Source organism: Pygoscelis adeliae, unplaced genomic scaffold (assembly GCF_000699105.1).
Source record: "Pygoscelis adeliae isolate BGI_AS28 unplaced genomic scaffold, ASM69910v1 Scaffold120, whole genome shotgun sequence".
Lineage (NCBI taxonomy): Eukaryota > Metazoa > Chordata > Aves > Sphenisciformes > Spheniscidae > Pygoscelis > Pygoscelis adeliae.
In genome coordinates, this window is record NW_008824032.1 from 4,213,850 (window position 1) to 4,227,965 (window position 14,116).

General features: G+C 47.1%; 1 protein-coding gene across 1 annotated transcript in view; it reads right to left on the reverse strand.

Moving 5' to 3' along the window:
* Positions 1-6,228, reverse strand: part of VANGL1 (VANGL planar cell polarity protein 1) — a 36,323-nt gene extending 30,095 nt beyond the window's left edge. The window contains exons 1-3 of the mRNA XM_009329384.1: positions 6,146-6,228; positions 4,224-4,350; positions 827-1,434 (exon numbers count right to left, since the gene is read on the reverse strand). Of these exons, the coding sequence (XP_009327659.1) occupies positions 827-1,434; positions 4,224-4,350; positions 6,146-6,228 (818 nt within the window). The remainder of the gene's footprint in view (positions 1-826; positions 1,435-4,223; positions 4,351-6,145) is intronic.
* Between the last annotated feature and the right edge of the window lie 7,888 nt (positions 6,229-14,116).

Below are 14,116 nucleotides of genomic sequence, written 5' to 3' on the forward strand. Positions count from 1 at the left end.
AACTTCCCTCAAGCCAACACAAAACTGCAAAAAAACTGCTGAGTCCCCAGTCACTGGAAGCAGCCTTCAGATCCCACGGTGTAGCTATCTGGCTAAGTCCTTCAAGGCAGCCCCAGCCTGTCACAGTAACAGGCTTCAGAGCACAAACACCCGAACACGAGCATTTCAATTGGCCACAAAAGGCACGCACAGGATCCAAACGACAGTGCTCGATCCGACCCGAGGGACTTGTATTCAGGCTCCTCACACAACTCTTGGCTGCACAGGGCAATGAGGACAAATGGACATTTTCAACAGCACGTTAGGTTGCTGAATGCTTTCTCACACAGGGCCACTTCTTCCTTCAGCCCCTGCCACATGGACTAGCCTGCTGTCAGGAGGCTCCAAGAAGCGATGCTCTGCACAGCCTGAAGGGCTGCTCTCAAAGTGGTGCCTGGCCCATACAGCCAAAGAGCACAAGCCAGCCCTGGCTACACAAGGAGGCCTCTCCCCTTTCCTCCGGTAAGGAGACAGGGCAAGAAGCCCAGAGGAGGATCTTAAAGATCTCGTCAGGCTTAGCCCAATGACCAGCCTAAAGTTGTGCCATCAGCTCTTTTCATTTACAGGATTTATTTCATTTACAGGACTCCTCTGAAGCAGGGACCACCTCTCCCACACTCGCAGAGGGGAAGAGAAGTTCAGTTTGGTAACTCTGGAGCGACTCTAGGACTCCTCTGGGGGAATATTCAGAAACCAGCAATATCACATGTACAAAAGCAGTTGATGCTTCACGCTACAGCATAGCCACACTTATCTACACCACTGGACTTCAAGGGCTTGTACCTACCTCAAGTGCCCCAAGCTATAGTATCGCGACTCTCCGTCCGTTGACCGGACGACCTTGACAGTGAACACGGGCTGCAGCTGCCGTAGCTCCAGCAGCACAATGGCCAGGTAGTGAATGAAGAGCAGAGCATCCACCAGAGACACTGCGTACTGCACTATTCCTTGGTAGTTGGTGTCCTTCGAGTCCAAGATGCGAACACCATAAAACAGCCAGTAGGAAAACACAAACAGGAATATGAGGACCAACAGAAGGGCCCGAAACACAAAAACCCTTGGTATATCTGCCTTGGGCTGGCGGAAGAAGAGAGCCCAGGTCCCAATCAGAAGAATGAGGAGTTTAAATGCCACAGAGATGAACAGTCCCTCACAGACAGTACCACACGGCTCCAGATCATCCCGCCACAGGATCTGGGGTAACAGAATGAAGGCAATGGGGGTAAGGAAGACGAGGAGTCCAAGAACAGCTGCCACTGTTAAGCCCAGGTAACGTTTGCAGTCCAACCCAACGCTGTCCTCCAGATCCTTACTGATCCGGGCAATGTCCTCCTGGGAAATACTGTGCTCAGAGGTGCCTGTGATTGCTGTCGTGGTCTCACCCCAGTTGTCATCCTGAGGAAGAGATAAACAAAAATAATATTGAAACAATCAGGTTATTCCTTCCAGGTCTTTTATTTTTCTTGCCCGGAAAAAGATTGCAACAACAGACTTAAGTCCCAGGAAAAAAAATATAGCAAAAGCAACACCTTCAATAGATTGAATAATCAACCCTGAAAATTAGCAAAGGTTTGGAAACAACAGCAACTTGTCCAAACCAGTCACTGTAAACATTAGGTGTTAAAAACCTGTAACTGTAGAGCAGGTAGCTCAGCTTGCTATGCCACTCACTGTACCCCAGAGGTTCCTCTTCCAGCACACTTAACAAGTAATATCACATAACTCCTGGAAACTGCAGTATTTATCAGTTCTCATGTGCAGGGCAAGGACTAGCACTCTTCCAGCCCACAAATTCTGCGGTGCAAGTGCACCACAGAAGCACCTGGAAGGGAAATTTTCCTTTCAGTGTTTCAAGCCTGTTGTTGTTACACAACCAAAAACATGTTCACACATTATTTTTCCATCCATAACAGAAGCAACTGCACTTCCAGCAAGTTCTTCCACTTTGTTTTCTTTTATTCTCCTCTACGGTAGCACTGCCCTCAATAGCTGACATTCTAATAAAAGTTTAGTTAAACCAACAAATCACAGGTGGTCACAGAGGATATTCTCAGGTATGGGGCTTTAAGTTTAGAGGATCCTAGACTACCAAGTAGCTCTGGTATTTAGAGTCCAGGACATTGTCAGAAGCCACTCAGCCACAAAGAAGCTTACCTGAAATACAGTCACCATATAGTCAAGCTTCAGATTACATTACGTTTTCTGAAAGTCTCATTTCTTCCCTAGCTAATATCAGAGGACTTCTGCAAGTTAGTTCTCCCATCCCACGATGCCTCCAATTGCTCCTTCCTGGTGCTGGCACGGCCAAGAGTTACACTGACATGTATGGATTTGACTCACAGCTGCTGCTGGAGTGACTCATGCACATGAAGACTCCTGATACTTCCCACAAATACACAAACAGTAGCAATGCATGCGCTTTGTTGCTGGGCACCTGACACTTTTGTAGCTGCAACGCCCATTCAGAAGTGCACGTTTTTGCTCTTCCTCCTACCCTCCTGAGTGTATCTTCCTGCAGCCTGTGTCATTAATGGGATTTACACCTTCCCCCAGACTTCTGCAGCTACACATGCTGATCAAAGCATTTTGTTTTAAAGAAACAGGCATCATTTTAAACCTTTATTCACTTCCTTATAAGAATTAGAGTCTTCAAGAATCTTTGGGAAAGGAGTAGACAGAGGCAGCGCAACTACTTTGAACAACTCCAAGGATTTAACTTTTAATGCACTCCGAGACATGAATACCTCCCATGCCTAAAGCAGTAGGGTTTTGAGACAGAGCAACCACAAACAGTCAGCATCTTGAATTAATATGAGGGGTTTTTGAGTCATTTCTCAGCAAAACAGAGGCCCCAGAAGAGATACCTGCATTGTAGTATGTCCTGAAAGGCAGCATAATCCTATCACATTTCCCTCTTTGTCAGTATCTCCAGTAAAGCAATCTAAGCATTTCAACTATTTTATGTTTATGCATGAAATAGCTCTGCATAGTTTCCTCCATTTGATGAACTGAGAAACTGTGCAGAAGAGAGAAGGGACAGAAACAGCTTAAGGCTACAGCCCACAAGACAACAGGCAACCCTAGTCTCAGTCTACCCCTTAGAACAGCTCTTCCCACTTTAAGTGGCACAAGCAAAAAAATGTGCAGTTATATGGAAATATGAGTCTAAATCTCTAGTGGTACAAAGTTGTTGGACCCAACCCAGGGCACCCTGCTCCCTAGGAGGGAAGTCTTGCTCACGCATCAACTTATTTTGCTTTGGCTTTAATCCACGTTGAGGAGGTCTGCATGAAAACAAGGGCTTAAGAATTCACCAGCACCTTTAGATCTATTTGAAGTAATAGCTGGGACTCATGAAAACAAGCATCCAATTACAAAATACCAAATGGCAGTACATGAAGTGAGCCCACCTGTAGCTACATGAATACTGTAACAAGTACTACCTTACACAGTTTGGGTGGACACTGGGCATCAAATTTTTTTTTTGAACGGGCAGAGGTGGAGCCCCACAGTCAAGGATTAATACACCCCAAATCCAGCTCAGGAGGCACTGGAACATCCTGCATTCTATGCCTTGCAGCATCAGCCATTCTTTGAAAACGAATATGCACCTTCACATCAGCTGCTAGAGCACAGAGAGTTCTGGATCCATTCTAGGTGCAATCTAAACCCAGCATTATTCCATTCTTTACTTAACCCAGTGTTAATGTACTAGCTTTCACTGAGTTCACCCTCCTTCCTGGCTATTTTGCATTAGTTCTACATTTCTTGCCTCCTTTACCTACTGGGATCCTGGTCCTAATGTGCTTTACACGATTACCTAGAGCAAATCCTGCTTAAAAACAAAAGTGCACGTACAGGTGAAAGGGTTGACCTGAATAATGCACAGTGAGATGATGGAAACAGATGTTTCTATAGAGCTTGGCAGATGACGCTCTGGAGACAGAGGCAAATTAGTGCCCCAGGAGTAGTCACATCAGCACTGGTGCTGTCAAAAATAATCCTCTCAGAAAAAGACAAAACTGATCGAGACCTTGGCTTTATGCATGAATAAAGGGTACCCATAAGTCGTGATTCTTTACTAACAGCACGCGAGCAACACTTTTTTTCCTATTCATGTGCTGGTAAGTCATATGCTCTGTTCCAGAAACCACACTCCATATTTGCTTTCACTCCCTCCTTACCTGGCCCTCCTCCGCCCGAGATGCATCGTTCCCAAGCAGCGGCTCTGCAGGAGGTGTCTGGATAGTGACGGACTTCTCAGACCGACTGCCATCTTTGCTTCGTGGCGATTTGTGCCTGTCGCGACTCCTTTTCCAAACAGAGCAAGAGGAGAACAACGTTACCAGATAGTTTCTGGAGCAGGGCCTGGAATCTGCTACACCTCTACCTGCAGCAGGTGCCCTAAGCATTAGGTCATAGTCATGCATGCCCATCTCTTGATCAATATTGACTCAATCTGTGACAAAACAAGGTTTGGAAGAGGTAGAAAGGGACCTTGCCCAGAGCAGCCCTACAGCCTGGTGGCTGGGACAGTTTACCCTCTCAGTGATTGGAGAGGGGAGCAAAGGGGACAGGGGTACATCCCCACCACCTCATCTTCTCTTAAAACAGCTTCTGCCAGTGCTGCGCTTGAAAGTGAAGCTTGCATTCTCCAAACAAGTGGCAACTCCATTTGGGATTAACTGGTCTACACAGGTCTCCACCTGCAATAAAGCGTCTCACAGGGACGTGTACAGTTAACACAAGGAATTAATCAAGACAGCTTTAGTTCCTGCAATGTAGAGTCTTGTCAGCTAGGACCTTAACACTGTAGGACAATTGGTGAAGTTTATTTCCACTGGTTAATAACCCCTAGTTAAACTCTTACAAAAGAGAGCAAGAACATGAAGTGTACCAGGCTAGTGCTTACTTCCAGAGTAGCCCTGTAGACCTCACAGCTTCTCATCTGAGAATGGTGGGGCTTAACTCATCTTGAGACAATCCGCTCACCAATACTTTCCTCCCGCTTGCTACCCGGACAGGAAAGCAGCCTTTGCACCAGAGACCCTCACTGTGCTCAGGGACTGGCTTAAAGCTAAGGAGCAATCAGGGTCCCAGCTATGCTCTCTCCATTGCATGTCTCTTGGAATTACCCAAAGCCCAAAGGTTTCATGGGATGAGACTTTTTCCTGTTCACAGTGAGAGGATCTAGGATTTTTATGTTGTTCTGGGAACTCTGAATCTTTCCACATGGCATTCTAAGCTTCAAAGGGCAATCCCTATTGGGGGTGGGGATCTTAAAGAAGGGAGAAAAGGCAAATGAGATGTTTTACTCAATAACTGGACTGCAAGCAAAGAGACTTCATTTCATGGAAGAATTCTTTTTTCCAACCACACAGGATAATTGCTTCTGAAACGCAAAGTTATTTTGGACCAGCTCAGTTCTAAGTTGCAAAGACTGTAAGTGGCACACGTTTTGCATGTAAAACTAATGATGATGCAGGAAAAAAAAGGATAATGTTTCCAAGTAATCAGAAGTTTCAGAGCAAGATGGTTTTTGAGGCTGCTGAACTACCACAGAGAGGACTTGCTATTCAAGTTCAGAAAAGCCTGACTTCTAATCCAATCAGTGCTGATAAAGGACTTGTTGTGGACTCAAATACCACTCAAATTCTATTAAAAAAACCCAACACACCAGCAACGGAGTAGCCAGGAGGATGGTGGGGAAGAGATAGGAAACCTTATTATTACACAATAAAGAAATGGCATCAGAAGAGAAGACAACTGACAATTACCAGTTTAGGAAGTCTGACACGTCTTCTCCCCAGAGACTCTACTCATCCCTTGCACTTTAAGAGCAGAGTTAAGTGATCTTTTCCTTGTGTTGGCACTATCCCAATCTTTCTGGCTACACATGACCCCAGCGCGCATCCAACAGGTTGAATATCATTAAATTAGCAGCATTATTGCTTCCAGTCTCCTCACTGGGTTCCTCATGAGGACTCTCCACATGGATCTCCTCCAGAGCTGTGGCCCCACTGACTTCATCCTGGCTTACAATTTTTTTCCAGGGGACATGTCCTAGCTTAGAGCAGTAAGTAATTAAAAATAAGCATTTCCTTACCCTTGTCTGTGGGCTTTTTTGGAGTGACCTGAGTAGTGGGAGTATCCCGAATATGTCGATTCTGTATCCATTGCAGCAGACATTGGGTCTGCACGGAAGGGGCACGGATTTTACTTAGAAGACGAGTTCCTGGTGCTCCTGAGGTGGAGTCCGTGGTAAAAGTGCTTTCCTGGGTGCTCTTTGCTTCCCAGTCATCAGTGAGGTCTGGTCCTCAGACAGCAGGCGAGCTTCACTTACAAGGAATCTGATCAGAGGGGAGGGAGGGTGCTCAGCTTCTTACGATCGACCTAAGGAAAGAGGAATGGTCATGGAAGGACACTCTAAGCAAATCACGACATCGTTCCTACTGCAGCAGTTCCCTCACCCTGGCCATATGTCACCACTCATCACACTGTGCCCAATTCGCAAGCTCGCCCTGGCCGATATCTCTCTTTTCGGCCTAATGAAAGATATGCATTTGTAGAGCTTTAAACAAACTGATAATGTATCTCTGTTTTGCAAAGTCTAGCTCATTTGTTTAAAAATCCGGAAGAAACAGCATAAGTCACCTGGAAAAGACAGTGACTTGGAGAAGGCTCAGCAGCCTAGATACAGAAATTCACCCCCAGAAAAAGTACTGGGCTCGACTTCCACATCCCCATCTCTTCACCTGTGTAACGCACAGCCCAAATACCCCCAGATTCAGAACGGCACCTTTATAACCTATATATAGTGGGAAGGGGTGGGGGGTGAGGCTGACTTTCCTAGGAGAAATGCAGGAGAGGATCAGACCACCATGTCCAAACCTGCTTTGTTTTCACAACTGCAAGGTGTGCCCATTTTACAAGCATTAGTTACTATACAATCCACGGCACTATAAGCACCTCCCTTTCTTTGCAACCTTTGCCTCCAGAACCTAATTTGGGCCTTGAAGAATTGAATTTTATTAAAAATCATATCTATATATACACATACTAATAACACTGGGGAGAGTTGATTAGAGATCACATCTAGCTTATATGGGCCAACACTTCTTACAACGTACTTCCATTTGGAACAGAAGCTTAAGTCTCATCCGTAAAGGGCAGAAGAGGGTCATTGTTTTTGGAACAGGAGCAGGGCGACACCAGAACAATTCCCAACAGTGACATGTCAAAACCCCTGAACCCTGTGGGGAAGAAGGGTAGACACCAACCTGCTTCCCAAACCCACACCCTGCGTTAGGTGGGAAGAGAAATGGAAAGGAGGGGAGTTAGTCACCAGTCTGGGGAAACGCACGCAAATGGTGAAGAGGTGCAGATGGATGGGTTGCAGCGACGGACGGAGGTACCTTGGCACAGCCCAGCATTTGGCACAAAGGAGCACTCTCACATGCCTCCTGCCCAGACAACTGCTGCCTCCAGCCAACACAGGGCTACAGCCATGCTGTACGTTCAGAGCGGGCAAAAGACCGCTTTAAAATTAAATTAGATCCCTCCGTTATTTTCTGCTCACAGCAGTTTTCAAAGCTGTTAGCAATAAAACAGTCAACCGCTGCCCTCTCTCCCCAAACACAGAGGGACAACAACAGAAACCGGGCTTTATACTTGGCCAACTATTCTTTCCAGCCATAAGATTCCTCCACTAACACCTCCAGAAAAGCTCGTAAGCGAGCAGAGAGCTCTACCACATGCAAGCTGTACCAAAGAACGAAGCCTCTTGCCCACAGGGTTCCTTGGCTGGCAGTGCAATCTGCAACAAAGTAAAGAAGCATTCCCGCTGCATTGGGAGCTGCAGGTATTTGCACAACACTTGGGCTTGCCAGGGCTCTTGGAAAGGAGAAGGCGGGGGGAGGACCTTTTGTGTACAGGAATTCCCAAGCTCTAAGGGCATTATCGTGCCTCAAGAAAGCTCCTTAAAGGCAGCACAGAATCTAGCGAGGATAAATAAGGATCGGAACGAAAGGCCTGGTTTTGGGAGGGGAGGAATGAGGATGAATTTAAACACAGCAAGACATAAAGCCAAGGCACGGCACAGTTTGGAATATGGCATCATTACTGTAACAGGAATAAAAATTCCCCAGCCTGGGACACATGATGTAACACTCTAACTCCCTAGACTTGCACACAGCCTGTAGCTTAAGGATCCAGCAATAGGCTGGGACTCATTAAACCTGATTTTTACCTCTGTCCTGCTACGCAACCTTGGACAAACCCTTCCTCTGTGTCCGTCCTCCAATAAATGGGGGTGAGGCCACCACCCCCCTGCCTTCAAAAAGCGCTATGATACCTGTAGAGGAGATGGCTACACAGGACCTTGGAAACATTAGGCATTACAAACCAGGAACACCCTCAGTTGTACAAAAGGTGACAACAAGTAGTATGGGCTTAAACCACTGACTATTTGTGACGTTACTGGCGTCCCTTTGAGAACAACCACTGTCTTCACAAATACATACCACCACATTACAGGAATAGGGAAAGCAAGGAGAGCTGCCGGCATACATCAGTAAGGGTTACACGTTTTTCCTTGGCCTCTGGGGAAGTAACAACTCCCAGCCTTTTCCTCTAACCACATAACAGACTTCCCCCCAACTCCCAGACTGAAGAATCAGAGCTGAGACCAGGACTGGGAGCAGAGCCCCTCTTCTGCCCCCTCTCAGCCCCAGCAGCACAGGGTCACGCTTCCCTAGAGACGTCGGAGAACATTTCAGCAGGTAGAGGCTGCTGTGGAAATGCACAGGCTGCCTAGACAGGAACCATGAGCGAGCGGTGCCCATTTGACGGTGGGTGAAGCAAGGCAGTGCTGGGCACCAGGCACAGAAAGCACACTCATGGAAAGACCAACACAGGAACATCGGGGCAGGCTGGATCATGCCAACTTTCATTTTCTGTGTAAACAAGAGCAACGGTTTTGACACAGCTCTGTGAAAAGTCAATAAGGCGGCCCTCAAAAATGTCAGGCCTCCTGGATTGTTGTCAAAAGCAATACAATGAACCTGGCGACTCTGCACCACCTCTGGGCCCCAGCTGCAGGACACACCGGTGGCTAAACAGATCTTCCTGCCAAGGCAGTTACAGGGCTGCCGGGAATAAAATATATCTGCCCAACTTCAGCTGGAAAAAGCAGAAGACCACCGGCTTTGTCTGGTGCCCAACTATGGCTGATCTTCAACAAGGCTTCCTAGATTTGGCCAACAAAGGATAGCCTGAGCTGCTAGCTAGACACCACTCCCAGTCTGAGCAGGATGATATGAAGAAACCAAGGAGGGAGGAGCACAGTCCAAACACACACTCCTCATAGCCAAACCAAGCAAGTTACCTACCTCCTGGTCTATTTTACAGAAGGAAGGGGACCAGCCTTACCCCAGAAAAGAGATGGTAAAGAAGCAGCCCCATCACTGGGGCCTCATCCCTCCACAAACAAGTGTGAATTGAGAGCCCAATTTAGCCAATTGAAACAGCTTCACAAAAGATCATTACATCTTGCAGGACGCCACTGAAGGCATGGTCTGTTTGCAGAGCTTCTGGCCCTGCGTGAAAGCAAGCTCCTTCAGCCCGAGGGTACAGTTGCACTGTATTTCAGCATTGACAAGAAAGTCGGTGTAAGTAGCTTCCACCTCCACACCACGGTTCACCACTCTCAGTTGTGTCAACACAATTCTCAGCGAGCAAACAGCACCGCTGGCAACAAAACAACAAAAAAAATCCCTTTTCTCCCCCTCGCCATGCTTTCGTCTTGGATCCTTTCCGTGACCTAGTTCACAGCACAGCCCCAAACAGCAAAACCAACACCAGGGTGAACAGCAGCGCAAGCGAACAGCTAGAGGGGAGATGGGAATGCCTCCTCCGCTCCAGCCATGACAGTTGTGTAACTGCACACCCAGCACTTTGCTCCCAGCAGGGCCGGCACTCTCACTTTGCCTTTCCCTTACTCTCCAATGACAGAAGGATGCCAAGTACTAGATGGAAAACAATGCTAAGGATGCCCCAAAGGAAAATTTGGGGCTCTATTCTGGCAAGAAGGATAGCCGCATCCTGCATGACAGTGAAGAAATGTAGTTACCCCTGAATACTGCAGAGATCACTGTAATTACAGTTTCTACGCAGTTACACTATTCATTGTAACTCCCTCTTTTCATACGGTCATAAATCTCCAAAAAGAGTTCTTTTGAATCGCTATTTTCCATGCTGGGAGCCCAATCCCATTTCCAATGAAGTTCACTTTGTGATCGTCTTCAAGGGAGCACAATTTGGCTCCCAGCCCAAGGGAAATTTAAAAGAGCAAGTTACATCTTTAAATCAAAGAGGGCAAACGCAAACAAGAGTGCTCTTTTACATCCCATGCTTTCCCAATGGATTTTCCCCTGTGAAGTCGAGGCAAATAACTCCAAAGCTGCTCAGCTTTGAAATCCTTGTCTGTATAGTTTCAGTCTTACCCTGTTTAAAGCTTGCCATCAATTAGAGTTGATTTACCAGTTGGTTCATGAAGTTACATATATTTGGAAGTGCCATCTGGAGCACAAGCAGCCACAAGTGTCCGCCAGGATGTGCACACATTCAGCTCCATACACTGTTGGCCTCACTTGTTAAACAGCACCAGCTGTCTATAGGGTAATAGATGCCCACGAGCTATCGTGTTGAGAAATCTTTTTTCCTTGTTTAGTGAAACGAAGAGCTTTACAAATTAAACACGCAGAACCCCAAGAGCTAAGCTATAGGATAGCGTTAGGGTTCAAGAGTAAAAATAATTAAAAGATGGCTAGGCAGCGAGGAAGCCTTCCAACCCTGGCATTAACTTGGCTGCATGGTATGGCTGCAGCGTATTCCTATTATTCACTTCAGAAAAATGAGAAGTTACGTAACTTGCTGTGTTCAACTGCATATATAGTTAAGACCTATGAGCAATGCCACAGGAACCTTTTGCTTTTTAATTTCCTGAGGAGGCCCAAATCCAGCCATTTGATCTGTAAGCACAGAAGTTTACCCATGCTGATCTACTCGCAGAGCCAAGGCTGTCAGTTTTAATGGCCAACAAGCTTTGGGAAACAAGGTTTTTCCAAAAGCTTTCTATTTATTTTTGCATGTCATTAAATAAGGTTAATTTTGGCCTTAAGTATATATATAAAAACCAGGGCTTTTACTCTATGGCGGTAGCACTTGATTTGCAAGCCCCTCATCCTAAAAAAAATGTTTAGTAGTCAGCAAATTCAAGCCCTCTAGTAACAGGTTCTCTCTTCTTTTGCTTCTCAGAGGCTTCTTAGAAAGATTTCATAGACCCCCAGGAATTTCCAGCCCCTAGGCTGAAAACCATTAGTCCGTGACATGGATATTTCAAAAAGAAAAGTCACTTGGTTTATTGAAGCAATCCACCTGCATGTTTAACCAGAACATGCAACAATACAGGTCTGAAAACATAGCGAGGCTATTTCAATTGACAACAGCAATGCCTGGCCAAAACCACCACCCAAGCAAGCGGTGTTTCCAAGTGGTAAGCCCCAGCCTCTTGCCTCCCTGTTACACAGCCGGAAGTTGGGAAGTTCTCTGCACGGGACCCGTCGGTGAAGTACCTCCCTGGAGGATGTCCTTTGCCCACTCCAGGAACCACATCTGCACTGTCCAAGTTTGCGACGCACAGCCAGCATTCAAGTCTATCATGCAAATTAGACCTTCGCTGCCATCCTGTCAGACTGGTGAAAGCTTGCGCTTCCTCGCCCATACGCCTCCCGTGTTGCTAGACCTTCAAGTGCTCCTCTTAACCTCAGAGTCATGCAACACGGCAGAAGGTACTGTGGCCTCACCCTCATGATACTAGAGCACCTGGGACCATGCGTAGGAACGGAGTTTTCCATACTGACATTTAAAGCCCTACAGCCTTACTGAAACAAACAGGGGAGAGACTCTTGCAAGACTCTTCAGACTCTGCCTATCCAAGCAGGCAATACCTGTACCTTATTTTCAAAGTTTACTTTTAGCCATAGCGCTTAGATACTGAGATAGCATTAAAGGCTATAAACGACAAAAGGTTTCTCTACTGAAAGTGCACCCCCTCCTTTAGGATACTGCATGTCTTCCTGCATTTTCTATTTGAATTTAAAAAGAAAAAGAAGTCTACAGACCCTGATCAAATCACCAGTACACAACACAGTGGGACTCCAGAGTATGGAGTCTCTGTCTCCCTCCTCCTGCTCAACCCTGTACAAAGCCAATGCCATTCCGACCTTGCAAGGAGAAAGGGCAAGGGTGTCAACTCCTGAGGAAATAACCACTGTTTTTTAATTTGACCCAAATCAGATAATTCCAAAGTAAAGGCTAATGAGAAATTAAAAGAAGTCATAAGATAGTTTTCACAAGGGTCCATTTTCTCCTTCTGCCAAATTCCCCAGTGATGGTACCAGATACGGAAGAGCATGACATTGCTTGTGCCTTTTACTGTTTCCCACCAGCAGAACTGAACATCACAGTTCTCCACTCGGGTCTGCCTCTCAGCTCCCTGTGCAGCACAACACGCCTTATAGCAGCAAAGCCACATTTCTGATACCATTCTTCACTTTGGTTGTCAGAGGTGGGGGTGGAAGGAAGGCAGGCTACCACAACAGTACGACACGCAGTTTTGCTAGGACAACTGCAGTCATCTTGGTAGCATTTTCCTAGTGCAGTATCCCAGTCTCCCAGTGACAGCAAGCCCTCCCCTAGGTGCACATATCCATAAGATAAGGGCCACCAAGAACACTGCCACTACTAACCAAAACCAAAAGTTTTGCCTCCCTGTGGCTGCTGCTGGCCAATGACCGTGGGCAGTTACATACTTGTCGGGTGGTTCTGACACAGGCTGGAGTCCTTCCAAAATTTCAGCTCATAGGGAGCGTTCTTAAGGGAGGCTTTCTGTAAGACTCTATTCACCATTTATTTTTCAAAATTAACAAGTGAAGTGATCACAGAGCCAACACTGGTCCCCATAGTTGCAGCCAGCTATATAGCCAAACCCCAGCAGAGGAAAAGAGCCAAGCATGGTCAAAATTAAGATCTTCAAAGATGGCAAAGCATTGTTGAAGCACTCTTCTCCACAACACTTCTCCTCAAAGTCAGGATGCCCCGGTGATGGGCTCACAGGCAATACTATCACAGAATATACTCCGCAACATCCTAATTTGCTCTTCCAGCCAGCGCGACTTAATCGCCCAACTCTTTAGAGCTGCAGAGATCTTGTGGGCAAGTCATTATTGACAAACCCAGGGCCAAAAAACCCCACTGCTTCAGTCACAGAATTGCTAAGTGTGCCTCCCCAGACCAAAACCCCTGCCATCAGGTCATTTATGCTTCCACAGACCCTGCAGTCAAAGAGTTCGGCCCTTAGCATAAGAGAGTTTATAATCTTGACAGCCTTCTAAATAAGAAAACGATGTCGTTCCACAGCGGCTCTCCAAAGCGTGCCATTACTGAGGCTGAACAGCTAATGCAATAGCTTTGCCCTCTGTTGGGCGCACTCAGAAGCGTTCAGGTATGCACCCCAGGCCAGCACTGCCAAGGCGCAGAAGGAGACTCTCCTCTCGGCGGCTGTCGTCGGAGCAGATTCATCTCCAGCCGTGTGAGCTTCCCCACGCCGTAACTTGCTGAACGGAAACAACCGTTCAGTCCCGCGAGCCCGTGACTTTGGGCATCACTTCAGCGACCAAACCAGCTTCCGAGCAGAGCAGTGCGACTGTGTCCTCCCTGCTTCTGGTAGTGACCCCCGTGCCACCCAGCGGGATGAGCCCAGACATAAAGCAGCTTGTTTTGCACGGCCTGGGCACGCGAGGCACTAGCAGAGCCTTCACACCGGCGTGAATTCACTCGTGCTGGTGCTTTAACAGCACACGGCTTCCTTCAAAGGCAAGGCTTGGCAGAGAAACTGCTGCCCACCGTGAGGGGATACACCTACGGCCCTCGCCGGCATTTAAGGGTTTTACCCCGGGAAGTTGAGATCTCTCCCGCCCGCGACATCGGAGCCGGGACCCGCCGCCCCAGCAGCCTC